This window comes from Phalacrocorax carbo, chromosome 1 (genome assembly GCF_963921805.1).
Source record: "Phalacrocorax carbo chromosome 1, bPhaCar2.1, whole genome shotgun sequence".
Taxonomy (NCBI): Eukaryota; Metazoa; Chordata; class Aves; order Suliformes; family Phalacrocoracidae; genus Phalacrocorax; species Phalacrocorax carbo.
Genome location: NC_087513.1, coordinates 33,589,551 through 33,612,227, shown reverse-complemented (window position 1 = coordinate 33,612,227; position 22,677 = coordinate 33,589,551). Strand labels below are relative to the sequence as shown.

At 37.0% G+C, this 22,677-nt stretch overlaps 1 protein-coding gene across 4 annotated transcripts in view; it reads left to right on the top strand.

Moving 5' to 3' along the window:
* ADAMTS20 (ADAM metallopeptidase with thrombospondin type 1 motif 20) overlaps positions 1-22,677 on the top strand; it is a 100,185-nt gene that overhangs the window by 31,484 nt on the left and 46,024 nt on the right. For 3 of the 4 annotated variants that reach the window (XM_064448093.1, XM_064448072.1, XM_064448101.1), the window contains 9 exons: positions 1,598-1,703; positions 2,804-2,950; positions 3,563-3,704; positions 5,032-5,136; positions 15,690-15,835; positions 17,225-17,406; positions 17,504-17,640; positions 18,794-18,911; positions 21,735-21,830. In XM_064448093.1, coding sequence (XP_064304163.1) covers positions 1,598-1,703; positions 2,804-2,950; positions 3,563-3,704; positions 5,032-5,136; positions 15,690-15,835; positions 17,225-17,406; positions 17,504-17,640; positions 18,794-18,911; positions 21,735-21,830 — 1,179 coding nt within the window. The remainder of the gene's footprint in view (positions 1-1,597; positions 1,704-2,803; positions 2,951-3,562; positions 3,705-5,031; positions 5,137-15,689; positions 15,836-17,224; positions 17,407-17,503; positions 17,641-18,793; positions 18,912-21,734; positions 21,831-22,677) is intronic. The other variant, XM_064448083.1, reaches the window with a different exon arrangement.

Genomic DNA, 22,677 nt, shown 5'->3' with positions numbered 1-22,677 from the left:
GGGCATGTCTACATGGTATTTTGAAAACATCCAGGGATGGTGACTCCACCACCTCTCTGGGTAGCCTGTTCCAATGCTTGATAACCCTTTTGGTGAAGAAATTCTTCCTAATATCCAATCTGAACCTGCCCTGGCACAACTTGAGGCCATTTCTTCTCTTCCTATCACTTTTTACTTGGGAGAAGAGACCAACATCCACCTCTCCACAACCTCCTTTCAAGTAGTTGTAGAGAGTGATAAGGTCTCCTCTCAGCCTCCTCTTCTCCAGGCTGAAGAACCCCAGTTCCCTCAGCCGCTTCTCAGAAGACTTGTTCTCCAGATCCTTCACCAGCTTTGTTGCCCTTCTCTGGACACACTCCAGCACTGCAATGTCTTTCTTGTAGTGAGGGCCCCAAAACCAAACACAGTATTCAAGGTGCAGCCTCACCAGTGCCGAGTACAGAGGCACGATCGCTTCCCTACTCCTGCTGGCCACAGTGTTTCTGGTACAAGCCAGGATGCTGTTGGCCTTCTTGGCCACCTGGGTGTGCTGCTGGCTCATGTTCAGCTGGCTGTCAACCAACACCCTCAGGTCCTTCTCCTTCAGGCAGCTTTCCAGCCACTCTTTCCCAAGCCTGTAGTGTTGCATGGGTTTGGTGTGACCAAAGTGCAGGACCCGGCACTTGGCCTTGCTAAACCTCATCCAATTGATCTCATCCCATCGATGCCGCCTGTCCAAGCTGCACCATAGAGCCTTCCTATTCTTGAGCAGATTAACAGTCCTGCCCAGCTAGGTGTTATCTGCAGACTTACTGAGGGTGCGCTCAATTCCCTCATCCATATCACTGATAAAGATATTAAACAAGACCGGCCCCAGCACTGAGCCCTGGGGAATACCACTCATGACCAGCCACCAACTGGATTTAGGTCCATTCACCACAACTCTCTGTGCTTGGCCATCCAACCGGTTTTTTACCCAGAGAAGAGTACTCCTGTCTAAGCCATGAGTCGCCAGCTTCTCTAGGAGGATGCTGTGGAGGACAGTGTCGAAGGCTTTGCTAAAGTCCAGATAGACAACATCCACAGCCTTTCCCTCATCCACTAAGTGGGTCACCTTGTCATAGAAGGAGATCAGGTTGGTAAGGCAGGAACTGCCTTTCATGAACCCATGCTGGCTGGGCCTGATCCCCTTTTTGTCCTGCACATGCCTGGTGAGCTCACTCGAGATGAACGGTTCCATAATCTTCCCCAGTACTGAGGTGAGGCTGACTGGCCTGTAGTTCCCCAGATCCTCCTTCTGGCTTTTCTTGTAGAAGGGCATCACATTGGCAAGTCTCCAGTCAATATGGGACCTCCCTTGTTAATCAGGACTGCTGATAAGTGATGGAGAAAAATAATTTAAGTCACACAGGGAAAAAAAAAACCCAAAAAACAACTTCTCAATGCTGTTCTGCCCCACCATGTACTTTGGTGCCAGGTGGTTTTTCGTTTTGTGTAAATTTGCTGGATAGTTGAGGTACAACTTTCAGCTTGGCTGCATAGTGTTAATTTATAGAGTCACTCTTTCTACATGACAATTCACTCCGTTAAGCTTTTATATAAGGATTCAATTTTTCAGGTTTAGCTGAACTAGGTACAATGTGTGACCCACTACGCAGTTGTTCCATAAGTGAAGAAAATGGATTGAGTGCTGCTTTTACTATAGCGCATGAGCTTGGACATGTGTAAGTACCTCTTTTCCAGCAGGTAAATTTTTTATTTCCATTTGAATATGACCAGTTTCCAGTGATTGGCTCTACGTTTTTAAGAGGGTGTAGTCTGCTACATCCTTTCAGAATAGTCATTATTTTTGCCCCTTGTAGAGAGCCAGCCTTGCCCACCACCTAGAGGTAGAGAAATTGTGAATTTTATAACCTGGTTGGTACCCTGAATTATGGGAAATACTGGCTGTACAGCTGTAGTCTGTCCTTCTGTTATATGAACTCGTCGGGACACTGGGAAGATATATCAGATGTGCACCATAGTCCTGTTAACTCCAACTGCATTCTAGCCCTGACAGGGGTTTGTCTTTAAGAAAAAATAATCGTTAATATAACGCAGAAATATTCTTCCTTGTCTTTCATCCTTTCAGAATACAGTAGAGTAACACAAAGAGAAATACTTTACACAGAAAAATAAGAGGAGATGACAGCATTTTATTTTATGAAGCATACCTCATCAGTGATGGCAGAAAGGTGCTATACTCTAGATCCACAGTGTAGGTAACAACGACGTTACAGAGCTCAGTAGCTAGCTTGTTGATTTTCATGTGCCTGGAAGTTCATTTAGATACATGCCATTTGTCATGGTACTTAAACTGAGATATAAAATAACACAATGTGTTAGTTGCATAAATATGATATTGATGTGCTCTTTAGTTTGTTTTTGTTACTGAATGGTAAGAGTTATGATGAGAATATTGGGGTAATGTGTTATGGGCAGTCTAGTGAAGGCCTGTAGATTCAGTTGAGGAGATGGGTTGCTTAAATAAAGTGGCATACTCCCAAAACACTGGAATTTTTCTGGTGGGCTAAGGACTATGTAATTGTAAAATTCTTACTGTGCCCAGCATTATAAAGTCAGGAGCATTTTAGAAAAGGAGAGCATTTTGTAAAGCATTTTTAAGGTAACTATTGCCATAATGTCAGATAGTTATACTAAGTGAGTCCCATTGAATTTTAAGGCATTTCCATCTCAGAACTCAAGCATTTTGCTGCTACAACAAAAAGGGTTTCAATTAATTATTGCTGAATTTGTTTTGGAGTTTGTCTGTTTTGCTTCTTAGATTTAATGTGCCTCATGATGACAGCTTTAAATGTAAAGAAGCTGGAATTAAACCTCAATACCATGTTATGGCTCCAACTTTAAATTACCATACAAGTCCGTGGACCTGGTCAAAATGTAGTCAAAAATATATCACTGAATTTCTTGAGTAAGTATCAATATAATGCTCTGTACTTTTTTTCAATTTCGTGCCTTTCTGAGAAGTATTTTAAAAGATTGCTTAAATACCAATTTTGTGGTGTTGTTAAGTTTAATCACTGATTTGTAGGGCCTCAGTCCTGCAGAAAAATAATCTTTGGATGATTCATGACTTTGTTAAAGCTGCACTCAACACGTAAAGCTAAGAAGACTTTTTTTTTCTTCTAGTGGCATTGGTTAATTATAAATTTTTTAGTACAGTTTTAGTAGGTCAGAACAGACAAACTTTATTTTAGGAAGTTTTTATTTCAAAAATAAGTGGTAGGTATAATTTAGGCAGTACCATATTTTTTTTTCCTGCAGGAATGTGAAAATGAGAAATGGTAGCTGTAAAGCAAAAAAACCTTTAAGCTTTGTTTGGTGGATATAATGCAAAATCCACTGAAGGAAAACCAAGTGACTTGGTTTATTTTATTGATTTGAATTAAAGTCATTATACAGACAGGTAGGCGTGAAAACTGTAACTCCGCTGAGATATGCAGGTGTAAGTGTTGTGTGAGTAAGCTCCCAATGACATAATTAGGAGTGATATAGTCACATTTTGTTCCTGTTTTTACAACAGTACTGGTTATGGTGAATGTCTCCTAGACAAACCGAGTGGAAGAATATATGATCTTTCCTCTCAGCTGCCTGGGTCAATGTATGATGTCAACAAGCAGTGTGAACTTATGTTTGGTCTTGGGTCACAAGTGTGCCCGTATCTGGTGAGTGAACAACACATACAGTCGTGCTCAATCTGTACTAAAAAATAAGTGAAAGGTAGATTTAGAAATAAAATCCCAGGACTTCTGGTTTTGGAAGAATTTTATCCTGAAATATGTCAAAGTTCTATTTTGTTGAAGGGGGAAGAGCTCAGTGGAGAGAATTGCAGCTCCATATGCTAGAAATATATAGACTTAAAAAGTAGGATTAATTCATTTTGATTTGCACACCTGTGAATGTGATTATAATTCCTTTAAAAGATCTAAAGCTGCATAAATTAAGGTTTCCTGCAACTACTGAAAAGCAATTATTTCAACACTTTTTAAAAATGTTTTCACATTATAGCCCTTATCTTACATTAACAGGTCTTTCTTATCAGCTTCTTTCAGTGCTTTTTGCAAACATATAACTTTAAAATTAATATATATGAATTCAAATACTTGTTTTGGTCCAAAGTGTAGATTCCTTCTACTGTGTCAAAGCATGAGAAAATCTCTTCAAGGCTGTTTAAGTGTACATTTTCTATACTTAACCAAAAATTTCTTTAAAGCAAAACTGGCATCTGGAAAGAAAACTTGAGAAGATTAATGAACTTCAGTTGTATTTTGAAAGCTTAATGTGGCCATTGCGATGTCAAATGAATAGAAATATAACATTATTACTTCATTACTGTTGAGATGTCACAGAGTTAGATTCTGGATCAACTTGACAAATACGTCTACTAGTATGGCTTGTTGGAGCTCTTTAAAGAAGAGAATTTAAGATCAGTTTCAGACTGGTTTAAGACAGCTGTTGGTGAGGTAAAATGTTGTTTAGGAGGAGTCAGGCTTTAAGAGAATATTATAGAAAAGTAAAGGGGGATTCAAAGACCTGAAGATGGTGTTACTGAAGACTGCTTTGTAAATCTTGTAATCCATAAATGTTATTTGTCTATTAAGAGTCTTTTAACATTTTTAAAAGGAATCTTTCTTCTTAGTTTTCTAGTCAGTGTATTTTTAACAATAGTTCCAGTTAGCGTCTTTATCTGGGGTTTATACTCAAACTGTGCTCCATAGTATCAGCCGGGATCTCTTACATGCTTTTAAATTAAATTAGCTACTGAATTAGAAGATGAAGTTATCTATTACTTCTAATGACATCAGCTGCAAATACTCCACATTCCTGCCTGACCTTATGCAATTTTTTTTTGTTTGGATTTATCTGTGAAAAATTGTAAGTACTAACAGCAAACACTGAACTCACATAGTATGAGAAAACAAAAGAAATATACCAACTAATGTCTAAAATGGTGTTACAGGTACAACAACAGTAATCTTGTTTTCTTTTTAGAAACAATGCAAACGCTTATGGTGCACAAGCACAGAAGGTGTTCACAAGGGTTGTCGTACTCAGCACATGCCTTTGGCGGACGGAACAGTCTGTGGTGTGGGAATGGTAAGCCTTCACACATTTCTTTGTTAGTACCTTCATATGGCAAAATTGTTGACGTAGATAAGAAAGATCGGTGCTTGCTGTGTGGCAATACTGCACCTGTAGCATATTAATGCGTAAACAGTATCTACCTGGCTTTACTTGCAGTTTCTTGAAGGCCTGTAATGTTGTGATGTAAATAACGTAGGTTGTCTGTTCAGAGTAATGATAAAAGTTTACAGATGCAACACTGGTTAAAAATAGGTGGAAGACCTCAAGGGAAAGTTGCCATCTTCCCTTCTGTTTGAAACTTCAGATAATTCATAACAAGTTGGGGTTTCCCTCATCAGTAGTGCTCCAAAGATGAATTTCCAGGAAACAAGATATCCCAAAAGTGTGTTCCCCCCAGTTTGTCTTGCTGAGGCTGTTTCACTGAACCAAAACAGATTAAGTGCAAGTGACACAGATATAGGGGTACACTTATTTGGAAAGAGGGAGTCTTTGGATTAGTATCCTCGTTGCAGTACATATTTGTGCATTGTATTTGTTTCATTAAAAATATGAACAGTATAAAAAAACTGTGTCATGGGGAATTCAGATTGGTGTTAGGAAAAGGTTCTTCACTGAGAGGCTGGTTGTTCACTGGAACAGGCTCCCCAGGGAAGTGGTCATGACACCAATCCTGTCAGAGTTCAAGGAGCATCTAGACAATGCTCTTAGATGTATGGTTTAGTTTTAGGTAGTCCTGCAAGGAGCAAGGAGTTGGACTTGATGATCCTTATGGGTCCCTTCCAACTTCCTACTTGAGATATTCTATGATTCTATGAAAGCATTTATCAGTACCTCTTCATCTACTCCAGTAAGTGCCTTAGTCACACATAACTTGTGCTGATATTCTGTCTTGCCTGTTTTAACATAATTCACAATACTTGGATCTGTTGAGTGCTAGAAACTAGGAGCTCTCTTCTCACTTATACCCTAATGCGTAGGACTCTACCTGGCTGTATAATGTATGAATTGAACTCTTGGACACATAAAAAAGAAGAAATGGAAGCTGGACTTCATACATGCTGCTCGTTGGTTTGTTTGATAAAGAGTGTTTGGGTGATGAGAGGTCAGCTCACCACTTCCTCATCTGGGAGGCTTTTTTTGAGTGCAGATCTTGGTCTATGTCCTCTGATGATATAACCTTTCTTGGGCTGTCCGTAAGGGTCATGAATATCTAATTAGTAGATACAGTCAAGGCACTTACAGAACCTTGGTAGAAGCAGAAGTAGTGGTGGAAGCTAGTTGGATCCAGAGTTATCACTGAAGATTTGAGGGTTTTAGTTTTGGATTTACATGTAGTTTGGGAAGTGAACACAAGTTAGATGCTTGAGTTCTTTGCTGATCTAGGTTTGGCTTCTCCTTGTCTCAGTTTACCACCAGCAAATAGAAGTATTTTCATACCTGTCGGGGTTGTGAGAATAAATATTTCAGAGATTTTTTGACATGTTCAGATATGACAGTGATTATCTGAAGTATGGCTGGCTTATGTTGAGCTGCTTTTAACAGTAGTGTGCTTTGGCAGCTTCAGGGGCTGTGAGAGCAATGTTAACATTTTATCTTTTGATAGTTTTATAGGTTCGAAGATGATTTAAAAAAATCTGGTCTAATTTCTATGTATAATAGGCTGCTGCATTTTACTCAGTTATTACTAAATTTCCCCCAAGAACTTTTAATCTTTACAGCCTGTTTGGGTTTTTTGATTTTTTTTCTTTTTCTGTATTTGCTAAGAGAGTAGTAGCGAGGGATTTGAAAATACTGTCTTAATGGATAACAGTTTAGTGGGTGAACTGTCTCAAATGGTTTCTTTCTCTCTTGCAAGATTAGGAAAAGTTATTTGAAGGTTGCAGTGGAAGCTGTGCTTGATTAAATCCTATTCATGCAGCTGGTGTTATAATGTTTAACCCATTTTTCGGTCAGTCATTGATCAGAAAGGAAGTTTATCTTTTATGTGAACTTCGTGTGTAATCTTTAGTTCAATTGACTTGACTCTAATTTGCCAACATCAGAGGACTTCTTTTATATAAGAATACAAAGACCTATTTTATGCAATTACTGCAGTGAAACCAGTTTTCTCTAGGAAGTGGAGAGCTAATTACGGTCATTCCCTCTGAAAGATGTAAGAAAGAACAGCAATTAATCTGACAAATTGTCATCTGTTCTTGTCTAAGGGACAGCTCCTTTAAAGCTCAGTCAGCAAGTTTCTATTGATGTTAATAGGAATAAGACATGGCAACTAGTTATTGTAATTAATATTTGCCGGCAAGCTAAATCAATTTATATTTGGCATATGCAGTATTATTGCTATGATGAAAACAGAAAAGATCCGTTTAAAGCATTTGAAATTTCAGTATCAACTTAATTTGACATGAGTTTATTTTCACAATAATCTTTAGTTTTTCTTCAGGTTGGGTGTTGGATTAGTGGATCTTGCTCTATAGACTGCTCTAAGAGTCCTTTTATCTTTCCTTCCCCAAAATACAAGAAGATAGAAATCTAATAATATCAGAGGCTCTCAAGTGAATGAGCAAACAGCTTTTACAAAGTACCTGCACTTCCTAATGGAATATCTTCTTGCCGTATGCAGTCTATGAGCATGCACGCATTTTGAAAGATAAATGTGTTTTGTATGTCTCATGGTGCACACACCTGTAGAGCTCAGTGACTTCTTAATATATATAATATTAGTAGTAGGCACAGATACTAAAAGGTATATTTTCTTAAATGTAGCCTTTTCTTAAAACATTAAAAGGGAAATGCAGCCTACTATTTCAATGGTCTGTAGAGAATAAAGAAAATATTTTCTTAGGAATTGGAATGTTTCCTGTATAAATTCTATAGATTTAATATTATTAATTATCTAGAATTAATATTACCAAAATAGGAAAACTTTCAATTTTACTTCAATTTGCTATCTAGTCACATTTCTTTTAGCCGATCAGACTGTACTTTGTTTGTCCTAGAATTACCTGCAAAAATTAGTTATATTTGCTTGTTGAGCTTCTGCTGAAGTATCTGAAAATTTCTCTTCACCTCCTCTTTTTATACATTCTGAGTGCGTATGTCTGACAGTAGCCTATAGGTAGCGATTCTGCTGTGTCCGAGAACAGTTTCTCACTCCATCGATATTCACACTGTGTCTCATCACTTCAGTTGCTTTTTGTTTGCCTGTTTGGCTTCACAAAGATGCATAAGAAATCTAAGCTTCTGCCAGCTCTTCTAAAATCACACTGACCTTGCCTGAAGCAGCAAATGCAGCCTTTAAATTCTTTGGCCTAACTGGTACGTCAGAGGCATAATGAAAGTAGATACACCTAGACATGCCATATGAAACATTCACTAGTTTTGCAGTGGTGAATTTCAACACACCATAGGACTGTATTAGTTATTGCTTGAAAGTGTTTCTGGTGGTTTTTCTGTGAGAGATTATTAAATACAAACATATACGTTCCTGGTTTGCCTTCCTAAACACAATTATATGATATAAACAGAGCATAAAGTTTTTATTAAAATGTTATTTTTATTGTGTAATCAGGCACAATGGCATGAAAAATATTAAACGATTAGTGCTTTTTCATGTCTTGTCACTGTAATCGGTTACCATGGGGTTACCTTCAGAATTAGGAACTATGCTGTATGGATAGGCAGAGGTAGCCTGCTCAGTGGATGCCACAATGAATTTCATATATACAGTTGTAATTTTTGTTGCTATGGTATAAACTAAATGTAATGTACAAATTAAAAACGTAATAAATCACAATAAAGGAAGTATTTATATGCTGCATTGAGGACCAAGATACCGGAGGAGGCCCCTATGTCTTACAAGATGTATAAGAGAGTTATTTTCCATTAGGACAGAAACTGAAATGCTTTAATTGGCCCGGTTTCCTTCTCTTAACTGTCATAATTCTTGTTGCCATCAGGTTCCAGGCAGAAGCTAATTTGGTGGATGTTTTGGAAATGTGAACAATTTAGTGTAGATCTTTTTGTCCCGCTTCCTCTTAGGTTTTCTTGTTGCATTCTAGTCAGAAATTTTTGTGCTTTGAAATTTCTGCAGACCAGCAGGCTCTCAATATTATCTGTTTGAATTATGTTTTTGGTTACTTTCTTTTCTTTTACTATACATTTATTTTGTGTTTTTTTTTGGGAGACTTATCTATTCAAGGGTTTCTGTAGTGAGGAATTTACTTGCATTTGTACTCTGGGGTGGTACGAAAGATTTCTTCTCATCTTGAATATAGGAAATTTTGGGGTTTTTTTTCCTTTCTTTTTGAAATTCCAAAAAAGAATTGAGTTTGGAGAGTGATTCAGGTTTTGGCATGTTGAATATCTTTGGGTTTTTTTTCAACCTGAACAAAACATAACACAAAATAATGTTAGTAGGTAGAATCCCTAGATTCACTGGATTTGTTCATAATTCTGAATCTACAGGCTACCTGTTTTCACAGAGTAGTTGATGTCATTCACAGAAAATACTTAGTCCCATTTTATGGAGGACCTAATTAAAAGGAGTAGTAAGCCAGTAGTATTATGGAAAAGAAATATTTACACTATTATGTGTAACCAAATTGGTTACAAGCCAACTGATATACAAACTCTCCTTACAGGTATCCATCTCCAACATACACCTGGCTCAGAATCATGGCTTCTGTATAATGAAGTGATGCAGTTTTTAGCAGTGTAGTTTACATGATATTGCAGTAATGGTAACTCATCTGTTGGAGTTAGTGATGCACATCTGAGCCAAAAAATCCACCTCCAAAGAAGAATCAAAGAAAACGGTGAAATGATCTATCTTCTAGGATTGGCATTCGCAGAACAAGTCTTTTTTGGCTATGAAATTAACAGCAAAAATACTCAATAAATTGTCATCTTTCATTATTATTTTTTGAGGCACTCAGAAGGGTTGCACTCTGATCCTCCCTGGATTTCTGAGCAGTATACAAATATGCCCATATTCCATTGATTCTTTGGACATAGGAAGGGAGAGGTAGGAGGTAGCTATGTGATTCTGACTCAAACTTTGACATGTCCCAGAGCTGAACCAGTGTTCTACATAATGGCAGTTTTCTACTTAAACACCACCGAAAAAAACAAATGTCGGAGAAGTCTGGAAAAAGTGTTTAACAGCAAGAAGGAGTCCACATTATACAAATAAGAGTTTGATTGGAAAGCATGTGCCTTGTGTCTGTGTGAGAGTAATGTTTATTACTTCTGTTCACTGCAGACATATATTGTATATTGAGCTAGTGTCTCTAAAAGATATCTAGAATAGCTGTTGAATGAGTTAAGATTTCATCCTAGTCCCTTTGTGGCCACATAAGGAGAGAGATACAGGGACAACTGAGAATGTGGATGCAGACAAACAAAGGATTGCTTTGATCAGTAAAAGAAGTAGCAATCTATGATTCTGAGGTATGTTTGTTGCTCTTCAGTTGTAGGTTACTACCCATATATTGATTTCCTTTAAAAATCATTGCACTGCTTGAACACCTCGTGAATGCAATACATGAAGACAGTTAATCTGAAAGAGTAATTCATTATATGTATATATATGTAAAGTAAGTATAAAAAAATTGGATGGATTTTAACAGAATTGGGTGATAGGAGGCTATGTTAACCATCTGGGAAGCAGCAGCAGATCTGATCTTTTGAACTGTAAAAACAGAGTAAATTGTATTTAAGGGCTCAAACCAAGAATTTTTGCTATAAACTGGGACTTTTGTAAATCACTTTTCTGACAGGATGTGATTTCAGAAAGAATTAAAAGTTTTCTGTGGGAATATATAAAGGGAGAAATGAAGTATGTATATTTTTTGCAAGAAAAATTTGAAAGTGTTGAAAAATGTATTCAAATATTATGGGTTTTGTAGATAGTTAGTGTAATCTGAGTTTGTCTGAGAATCCATGCAACAGAGGTAGAGAACTGAGATGCCATAGTTACAACTTCAGTTATACATTTCTCCAAGTTCCATTTCTTCTGTCTTGTATACTCATTTTATTAACTGCTCTATTTTCACTGCTATTATATACTCTAGGCCCTAAGGCCCTACTTCTCATCTTGGTTCTTTGAGCAATGTGCTTTTCTGACTCTGTGTGTTGTAGGAAGAAGGTGGAGAGCAGGCGTAGGTCTAATGTGCAGCAGAATGTTTCCTTATACCCACCCTCAGCAGGCGAGGCAGAGAGAGGTCTGCAGCACAACTTTCATTCAAGGGAATGAATGGGAGCACCTGATAGACATAAATACAGCCAGAAACAACAGCTCTGAGATCTGTGGACTTTGGCATTCATCTGAGTGGGTGTTCTTATCTTCACTCTCTGCTCATGGGGTTATATGCTGAATCTACGTAACTTCGAAGATTCATACGCCTTTCCCAGCCCTGTGTGATTGGAATCTACTTTGAGACAATTTATGCTCAGACCTCAGCTACAGGCCAGATGCTTTATCGTGAACTGGTCTGGTGCAGCAGCACTGTGTTTAGTGCTTATCTGGTTTGTGGCACCAGCTATGCCCATTTTCTTTTCCAGCATTCAATCCACTACAGCTTTCTCTTCCTGTGCTAGTCACTGGCTCGTAGTCATTCTCAGGGCTCTGTCTGGATATCAGGAGTGAAGACATTGTATGGCAAAAAGAAATCAGAACAATAAAGTTGGATATTTGGAAGGCAAAATACAGACCATTGTGTCTACTTCTGCAATGCTTTGTCCTTTCCATTTTGTCCTTGTGCTTGTCTCCACTGTTCATCTTTCCTTTTAGAAACACCAGCAGCTACCAAGGACATCCATGGAAACATGTTAGTGCCTGGAAATAGATGAATAGTTTTTCCTGTGCCTCCTTTGCTGGGAGGCTACATGAGGCTTCAATGCTTGAAACTCTGTCCTCATACACTGAGCACCAGTGTTTCAATCTTTGCCCCAAGATCTTCAAAACCCATATGTATCTCTGGGTGTAGCCTGGAAAATATAGGCAGTAAGAGTGAACTTGAAGTCCTTTTCCTGCTGTGAGTCAAACCGGGCTATGTATGAAGTACTTGATTTCAGAAGAGCTCTAGACCTGTTCTGCATGCATCTATCACTCTCCTTGATTTAGTCGAAATTGAGCATAGCCTGGCAATTAATGCTTTAATATTTTCTTTCAAAATTGCTTTCCTGGAAACTTAGCAAGGTCAATAAGCTATGAGATAAGTTGGAAGTACCTGAAATCAGTTTATCAAATCATAGTTTAATCCAGAGGCAAGAGTCAAACTGCTTATTATAAGCAGATGATTAATAAATACAAGTCTGTGTACCTGAAGGTTCATTGATCCCAAATTTGAACTGTTAACCTTCCCTCTTATCTCTGAAGATATAATAACTACATGTGGATTTGGGTCAGATTTTCTGCCATTTTGACAGAAAACCAACAGTTGACCTTGGCTAGAGCAGAGTTGCCACTTGATGCAATCGATATGTTTGGAATTACAAGTGCTACCCACTTTACATGATGCATATGTTATATTTACCATAACAAATGTAGGAAAAAATTTCTTAGACATTATGTTTAAGTTTATGAAGGTTCTGTATATCATATTATTCTCAGTGAAGCAATGATTCAAGCAAGCACAGAGGAACATCTGGAATGCGTCTGGTGCTGGAGTTTTCTACTGTGACTTTATCATGTTGCTTCTGTAAGAATGCAGGAAAATAATAGCTGAGACAAGTTTGTTGAATAAACTACTAAAATCCCAGATGTGAACATGTGCTTTGCATTTTTATTGATCAAAATAATGCTGTTGTGGGTATAAAATTCCATTTTACAACTCTGTCTTTTCCGGAAATCTCCCTTCAAGTTATTGTAAATATTTTTGTGGATGAAAGAAGCAGCTAAACCTCTAGGTTACTGGTCCCTATTTGGATGCAGTATTCATTTTGTGAAGGGGGATTTAGAATCTTTAGCCTATAGTAGGAAAAAAAATTTCCTAAAATGCTAACTAGAATTCTTAGAAAGGCAGAGTCTTAATGTTTCTTCATATTTACCTTATGGCTGCACTATGTAAAAGTCTCATCTTTTATCACTAGATACTAGATGCTAGGTACTAGAAGGTTTGGGTACAAAGGAACCCTAAGGGCATCTTGACAAAAATATTAAAAATTAGCAGTAAGCGCTGCAGTGAGAAATCAAATGCAGATATACAGTGAAATAAAGGTGTTCTCTTGGTGTTAAGTTAAAGCATTAGTCTTAGCATAAAGCAAGTGATGATCTGGCCAGTTTTCTGGATCTTTTAAATGATTTTATGACAAGATAGATCTAACTTCTGTTCTGCATTTGCTTTGGGCTTGAAAATCACCTTGAATGGTCATATTCTTAGAGGAAGGCATTCAGGCCTTAAAAGATATGGCCCATGTGCAAGAGTCAGTGTGATGAAGAATTATAAAGGCAGGCAATTTTATCAGCAAGTTGGATTAGGAACTCGGGCAGAACTCAAAGGGGAAACTGATTCTGTGACAAATTCCTATTTTGAGAGCAAAATGATTGTTAGCATATGAGCATAAGTATCGATATAATAAAAGCATATACGAACTAGGAAAAAGTGCTTCTAGGAATTATTTTATGCAGTGGTAAAACCACTGAAAAACATTGGAGTTTTGTGTCATTCAGGTATGTTCAGAAAGATTGCGCGCATCATTTCTGTGTGTTCAGCAAAATTTATGTTAATTGATAGTTCCTACAATAAATTTGTAATAATAACTCTTGAGAAATTCTATGTAACATTTAAATTAGTTTTAAAAAGGGGTGGAATCCTTGAAATATTTCATCTTCTGTGTATCAGAGGTTCTTAAATTGTTTTATGTGCCAGAGATTTTAGTTACCAAACCCCTTCTAGACTATAGGGTAATTTGAAGTTGTTTAGTGTCGCAGAGAGCAGAGGTGCAAAGCCTAAGCTTCAGAAATAACAAGCAGTTGAGTTGGTATAATCTCTTCTGATGATTCTAGTGACTGATCCATGTATGTACTGCAGGGGAAGATGGAAAAAGCCATTCCCTGTCAACATGACCAGGAGAATCCCTCCTGACAACACACACAACGATTAGTCTAATCCTGAGTCTGCAAACAGCCATCTAAAGTAAAGAATTCTCTCTGTTGTTGTATGAGCGCTGACCCCATGTAGTCCATCCTACCCAGTGTCTTGTCTCCAGATGTGGGCAGTCTGTGATGCTTCAGAGGGTGTTTGGAGTCAAGGACAAAGTTGAGGACACCTTGTCTACATAAAAGACAGCAGGAGGCATAGTGCTGTCGTTACAGTATTTTGTAAATATTCTATTGTAGTATGTAAACTGTTCCACTATATTGTGATCAAATATACTGCTTGGGATTTTCTGAAGCATACAAGTGAATTAGAATTCCAACTGCTGTAAGTAATCAATAGGATTAGTGCTGGTGATTCCTGCAGGTTCTTTGGAAAAAGTCACTCATGCACCAATTGTAAGATTCTCATTTATACTTTTTAGTTGTGTACTTTTTGAGTAACCACTGAAGTGGATAAATATTTGCAGAGTCAGGGACCTAGATAGTAAATACTTAGAAGTAAGAGACTGATCACTTGATTCTTCTGAAAAAATATAGCTAGTAATTACAACTTTCTAGAAATAATAACAGTTAACAGATATGAGGTGGTGAAGTCTCATAACTGACATGACCACAACAGAATAGTGTTGCAAGCTTTGTCTTCTTAATAATGTAAATCCCAGTAAATGAAATGAAAGTTGCACCTCTATGTAAGCTTTTAGTTGAAAATAGGTAGTTCTTCAGCAGGGATAAAATCTGAAGTAACGCGATGGCCATTGCAATATAGTATCTTGCTCTAACAATTATTATTTCTTTAAATATAACTTTTGTTTTAATGGTAATAATATATTTGTTAAATTACTAGTAAATATTAAATTTTTGTAAAATATAAGTAAAAATGAAAAATATTTCGCAACTGTTGTTATAGGTGTTAAACTCTGAGCTTAAGCTTGAATCTGTAGCATCATCTTGCTTTAGCATAAACAAGGTCTTAAATGCTTGAAAATGTGTGTGCCTTTCCCAGAAAATCCCACTAGCTTTTTTAGCTTTTGGGATGCTCAGAACACCCTGAATTTCTTGGTGGTTTGATATCATACCTTTTCACTTTTTGTATCAGCCTGAATTTCTAAATCAAACCGGAAGAATCTCATACATGCAAGATGACTGTAAATCTACTTTTGACGTCCATGCATGAAAAGATATCAGGAATTCAAGATGAGGGTTTTGAGATTCTCGTAAGGCATTTGAACAAAGGGACAAGACCTAAAGATATATTCAGTATCTTTCACAAAGGGCAAAGAACTCTAGAGAGCATTTTTGAAAATATGATGACTGGATAAGGTATCTTAAAGAATTTGAACATTTTAAAAATGTCCAGACCCAGATTAAGAGCAGTGAGCTCTTAAATTTTGTTCTTCCTGTGTTTAACATATACAGTAACCTTTTGCTTGACTTATAAATTTTGTTTTGTTTGTCAACTGTGCAGCACTGCCGCCACGGAATTTGTGTGAGCAGAGAAATGGAGGCGCGTCCTGTAGATGGAGAATGGGGACCATGGGGACCTTACAGCTCTTGTTCAAGAACTTGTGGAGGTGGAATCAAGAGCACCACCAGGCTGTGTAATAGACCGGAGTATGTTTTGTATTGTGGTTTACATTAGTGCATAACGAAGATAGTATGACATAATAGATTGGTGCAAAACAAAATGGAAGTATTGTGGGTTCCACAAATTAATTCGAAGCACCAATAAAAAAAAATGCTTGTTTCAGCCATGTTTGAAAAGAGAGATAAGTCTACAGACTCTAATACGCTGAGAACTTTTAGATTACTCTTGTCTCCACTGCATCATTCATGCTTATAGATATTTCTAAAGGCTTATTTTGGTAGGGTCTTTTTTTCTAGCTTTATTCTAAATCCTGATGGTTTCTTTAAACATTGAAATGCTTTCTTTGGAGTAAAAACTGCAAAGAGAAATAGATATATTCCCTGGTCATCTTTTTAGTGAAACACTTGGTTTGCTTTGATTTAAGGCTTTTTCACATCACCACCACTAGTAATGCCCACAAGGAACACTAGTTACAGCAGAGCCATTTACAACTTACCTTTATAATGAGAAACTTCCATTGACTGAATAATTCAATGTAGGTTTTATTCTCTGTAATAAAATACAATGAGAACTTTACTCTTAAGTTTTCCAGAAGCAAAACCATAGCTCCAGCCTTGGTAGTTTCAGGGTTTATCTAGGAAGTCATGCCATCTTGATACTATCAGTGGGATAAATGAACCTCAATCAAACAACCCCATGTTATTTTATTTTCTCTGATGAGTAAGAGGCAGTAGACTAGATTCCCATTAGATATGCCTCTGTCAGTCTGTAGTAACTGATAGTATCAATATGCCATTCATTTTTACTTTCTTTTTCTTCCCCCAAAACCTGCTAATACTGAAGTATTGCATAGTAGGGTTTATAACAGTTAGGAAACGTACTTTAGACTTCACAGTAAGTGGGCGCTTCTCCACAATTTTCCCTTCTTAGTTCTTTTGATCCCCAAACTAAAACCAATATTAGGACTACAGAAAAGAGTGTGTCAGCTCTTAACTCTGTCTCCTTTCTTTGTCACTCTGTAAAATATTAATTTCAAATTATGGAGGGAGGTGCTGCTTCTGTAAAAATAGGTCTATAATCCCAGCTAAGCTGATGAAAGCATTAAAGTTAGTAATGCTTTTTCCCAGGCAAAATAATTATGAGTGCAAGAGAAATAAAATGTAATAGACAATAAATACCAGTAGCTTGATTACCAACTTCTTCGGAAGTAGTGCTTTGCATGGATTTATTTTCTTCATGTGGGTATAAATGTATGCACAGTGCAATAGAAGACAGAAGTGTGTGTGGGAAAGTCAGTAAAAGATGGCTGAATGCTGTGTGAGGTTTTCAATTTCAGATCAGTGCTCAAGCCACTTTTCATGCAAAGCAGCAATTTTAGAAACGGAGTGTGTTTTACATTTACCTGTTTTTGTTAGACCAAGAAATGGAGGAAAGTACTGTGTTGGCCGCAGAATGAAATTTCGATCATGTAATACTGATTCATGTCCAAAAGGCAAAAAAGATTTCCGGGAGCAACAGTGCTCTGAATTTGACGGCAAACACTTTAACATCAATGGTCTTACGTCTGCTGTTCGCTGGCTTCCAAAATACAGTGGCAGTAAGTAATTATACATTTTTTCAATTAATGAAATAAAAAATGTTACTTTAATTAATGTTTTAAAACAGACAAGAAACCTGTTGGATTTTCTTTCCAGTTTCTATGAAAGATCGCTGTAAACTTTTTTGCCGAGTTTCTGGAACAACTTCCTACTATCAGCTGAAGGACAGAGTTGCTGATGGTACTCCCTGTGGAGCAGAAACCAATGACCTTTGTGTTCAAGGCTTATGCAGGGTATTTAAACTTATTAATTATTAAAATCAATTTTAACAGATGGTGAAGTAGATATTAAATATTCCTCAAAATAACCATTACTGAAAGAATGTAAAGCAAGTTGTCTTGAATTTACTTAAGTTAATTTTAATCAGTACCAAATTAAAGATCTGGAAATGGAGGCAATTAAGTGAAGAACATACAGTTGACATACAGTTGATTCTGAAGACCTGCAGTCTTTCCTCATTAAGCCTGATATGTGGGAGAGTTAATATTGTCCAAGTGAGCAGAGAGAAGCAGATCCAAAATTGGCATAAAGGGAGGAAAGAAGCATGCTGTGTGTTTATTGCTGTCATATTTCTGCTATCAAAGAAGAAAAAAGTAGAAAATGCAAAGGTAGCTAGATTATGTATTATTTCACTGCAGAATCAGGAGGATCTGACCCTTGAAAGGGAACATTTCAGTGTTCTTTGCTTAATAGCAATTATGGAAGTGCCACAATGTTCTGTTGTGAGAAGCAAGCTGATACGTTATAAAAATGCAAGACCCTTTTTGTCAAGCCCAAGCTGTTTTGCTGATTACAGTGAAACTGAGTGAATTCAGGATGAGGAGAAAATGGAGCCTTTTTTATAGTGTTGAATCCACAGAAAAGAGGAAATGCCAGAGAATTTTCCTGTTTATCATAATTTAAAGAAAAAAAGGAAGTTTAGAGATACATAAACAAAAATTGTGCTTATTCTAGTTTAACCAGCGTAGTCTACGTGTATTCCTTTGCTTATTTCGTAGTAATGACAGACTTAAAAAGAATTGATGACTGTGTACACGTATATACTGCTTTTAGGATTCCAGGACTTTTTCATGTAAATATAACTTAAAATGTATACACTGTGTTGATATTTTTCTACAAAATCTTGACATACTATTATGTATTCTTATACAGTTCTTGGCATAGTGTTTTAGATTGTACGTTGTTAGTACAACAGCACTACTGTGTTTTACCCTTACGTCACAGCACCCAAAACCATAGAACGCTTTTCATGAATTGCCAAGAAAGACCAGATATATACAGTAAATAAGAATATTTTTGGGGAGTGGGAAGCTTGCATTGTTTGTTTTCGTTGTTTTCCGTTGGGCTAAATGACACAGGGCTATTGTTTGGGGTTTTTTTTTTTAGCAAGCAGGCTGTGATCACATTTTGAATTCCAAGGCAAAGAGAGACAAATGTGGAATCTGTGGTGGTGATAATTCTTCATGTAAGACTCTTGCAGGTACTTTCAACAGTGCTCGTTATGGTATGTTTGTTTGTTTTGGGTTTTTTGGGGTTTGGTTTGTTGGTTTGTTTGGTTTGGTTTGGTTTTCTTTAAAATCTTAATGTATATTTCAGTATGGCTTAGAAAGTCTTTTATATTTGAGGAAGTGGCATTTCAGTGTATGTTCTTTAGGGCCTCTTCCAACACCAAATATCTTTGATTTTCAGTCACCTGTGCAGTCTCAAGGGTGCAGAGGCAAACACTGTGACACCGTGACCCATTCAAGGGGGAAAAGAAAAATCAATCTGCTCTAAGACCATACAAAAGGAATCAATAAAAGATACGATTAGGGTAAAATGTACTTTAAAAGAAAGAATGCTTCTTCCTTTGCATTCTCTCATCTGAAACTATGCAGCTGAACAACTTACTCCAACATCTCCTTTTGGTTGTGTAAAGAGATAGCAAGAAGTCTGTGGTGTGAGCAGCTGATGAGGTTCCTTTGTTCCTATAGTGAAAAAGACAGCCTGTGAAGTGTGAGCCTTCTCTTGCCAGAGAACATGGGCAGCAACATTTATGTTCTTTCCTCTTCGTTAGCATGTAGTGACTGAAAAACTCCTGAATAACTCTGGTAATTTCTATTCCTTTGATTTAGTTTCTCTAAAAGAGCTAGTGATAGTTCTATATGTAGTCCTTTCTGGGAAGCACGGAGAGACTATTGTATGTCAGTAATTACAGCATAGAACAGAAGGGCAGAAGTCTCCAGGTTAGTATCAGATTCCCAAAGGCTTCTTCATGCTGCTTCACTGGTTGAAAGAGACCACAGGTGAAGTGAAAATTATACCTGGAGAGCTGCCAAATAGGCTCTTCAGAGAACAGGAGTTGCTGGTCAAAAAGGGAAGTATGCCCAGTATCCTGTTTGATTTTTTTTTTTCCCCAGCAGAAGCCTTGTGACAAGTAAAAAGTACCTAAAAAGTACCAAAAAACTTAAAAGGTGGGGCACAGCTACCCTTCCCATACCAATTACTCGTAACTTTTTTTGCATGTGTCTGCCCTGAGGTGTTGGAGGACAACACAATCAACTACTTTTATCAGAGATTGGATTTCTGAACATGCAGTCAAAACAGTGAAGGAAAAGAATGTATTGTTTTGGTAATTCTGAGTAAAGGACTGTTGGTGTTCTTTTCCACCACTCTGAAAGCTCTTTTTGCTTATAGGTAGCACATGAATTATATTACAAATACATATGATACAAGTGACCCTTACACTGAAACTGCCATTTACACAAACGTGGTTGACACTTTCACTCTGCTGTTTATCAGCTCTGTGTCATCATAGACTTATTTGCTCCTAACTGAATGAAGCTGGAGCAAAAAAGCCTTTTTGGGATGAGGAGAATCTTAATTTGTTATTTTGGTTTTAGACTTAGTTGAATGATTTAAATTATGTGTGAATTCTTGGAATTATAGCATTGAAAAGATGATACTGGAGTATACTACTGACAGTATGCTAAACATTTGGGATTATTACTCAGCTGTGCTCAGGTAGGAATGCAGCAACGCAAACAAGAGGTTGTAGCTAGCTGATCACCAAAACTTCAGTGTCTGTGGGAGGCCTATGACATCCCTAAGCTAATGACTGAAAAACACCGTCTGGGGAAACATTGTTTTCCAAAGAGTTATTAGTTATACATCACAAGATAAGTATGCCAAAATCTGTACGCTTGGTGGTCATCTTTTAACTTCACCTTGTCCTCTTCCATGCTGACACGAGCCATGTTACTAAGGCAGAATCTGGAATTATGCAGTTGCACCCTGTGGTGCGTCCTTGTATTCATACAGTTATAATGTTGTTGTTAAGTGTTTAAATAGTAGTGAAACAGTCATCAGAAATTCATTACAATGGAATACTAACTTCCTTAGCTCCCAATTTAGGAAATGGTAATCTAATTATGTACACATCATTATTACGGTGGCTATTATTGTTGCATCAAACAAGAGTTTGATCAAACCTGAGGATTTCCTGGAAAATGGTCATTCTCGGTGCCTTAGTATATGATCTAGTCTCCTGTGTACCCTTGACAACATGCTATGCAGTTTTGTTTATAGTTTCCTCCCATATTTTGTCTTCTTTCATTCTATTACCACAAGGTCTTCAGTGTGCGAGGTCAGGGGCTTTTTTGAGTGTTTTGGTTTTCTTCCCAGTATACTGGAGGACTGACCAAACGCTGTGTATTTATCCAGAGCGAGCAGCCTGTCAATTTGCAATTGCAGTGCTGCCCCCAGCTGGTAAATGTGATGGACCTGTGATTAGATTAAATATTCATTTAAATGCATGGCATAGTTTTAATAGATTAAAAGCACTGGGAAGTTAATGAATTACGAAATTGAAAAGGATATTGCCATTTAAACTTTTACCCACAAAGGTGAGTCAACTGACAAGTTAAATCCCAGCAAGACTGCTAAACACATCAAAATAAGCGGAAAAGCTATCAAAGATTATATTAGTGCTTCAGATTGCGCATTTGTGTTTTTATTTGTTTCCAGTTTTCCTTAGACATAAGAATCCTTTTGAATTTGTAATTAACATCTGTGAGAAACAGCTTTGAAAACAGAATTTTAATGAGTTATGAAAATAAAAGTTCAGTTCGACTGATTAAAAAACAAAACAAAACAAAAACCATCAATAAAGAAATTTAATATGCATGAAGATATTCACATTTCATTCCTAAAACGTGAGGGCATTCAGCAATGGTTGTCACTGGTGCACTGTAGGGTTTTGTGATTAAAACTTGTTAAATGTATGTTCATGTTTACTAGTATTTGACTATTTTTGTATATAATAAATTTGTGAATAATTACATTGCAGGTTACAATGTTGTAGTAAATATTCCCAAAGGAGCAACAAACATTGATATTCAGCAGCACAGCTACTCAGGGAAACCAGAAGATGATAACTACCTTGGTAAAAGCCTCCTGTGTATACATTGATGGATAGTTTTTGTGCTTTTGCCAGAGGTCTGCTCTAGACATATATTGTCAGAAGTCTTAAATAGTCTTCAGAGCAAATATCTAATTACACTGTATCATCATTTGTTGGACTCTGTAGATATTAGTTTCAGGAAAAATGTGTAAGAAGCTGTTAGGTTTCTAATTCTTAAACATGTGTGCTCATTTGTCAGAGAGTAAGAATTGTAGCACGCTGCATCATTTCGTCAATTTTTGACTTTGTTGTGGCAATGTTATTTAAAACTCCACAAGTGAACTCAGGAATAATGCAGGTATTTGGTTTTAAGTCTTGAAGGCATACACTTTGTTTATAAATGAAGCAGTCTGGCCTTCAGCAAACTTAGCAGTTGTCTCACATTTCTCTTTTTCTATCATGTCTGAGTATAAAGATCACATGTTGATATATTTGCAAGCGTGTGAGAGGAAAAAAGAATTCACAAGCAGATTGTACCAAAAATCTTGGTTGTTCTATTTCACAGTACTTACGTTGTATCTGAAGTGCCTAAGAGAATATTGGCACATATTTTCCGTTTGTCGTTCCATTACCATCCTCCTCAGCAAACTTCAGAGCATTCAAAATGTTTTCCTTGCCACCTGTTGCCCTGTCATTGCATCTCGCAGGACACAGAAACAACCCTCACCCCCTGACACTAGCTACCATTTCAAATGTAGTAATGCCTGAATAGCCTGCTTTTACTAAGAATTTTACTTTATTTTTAAACTTAATTTTTAACTTGTTATTCATCTTAATTATTATAATGAATTGATTATATTAAGTTATTGTTAGAAATGCTTAATAATTT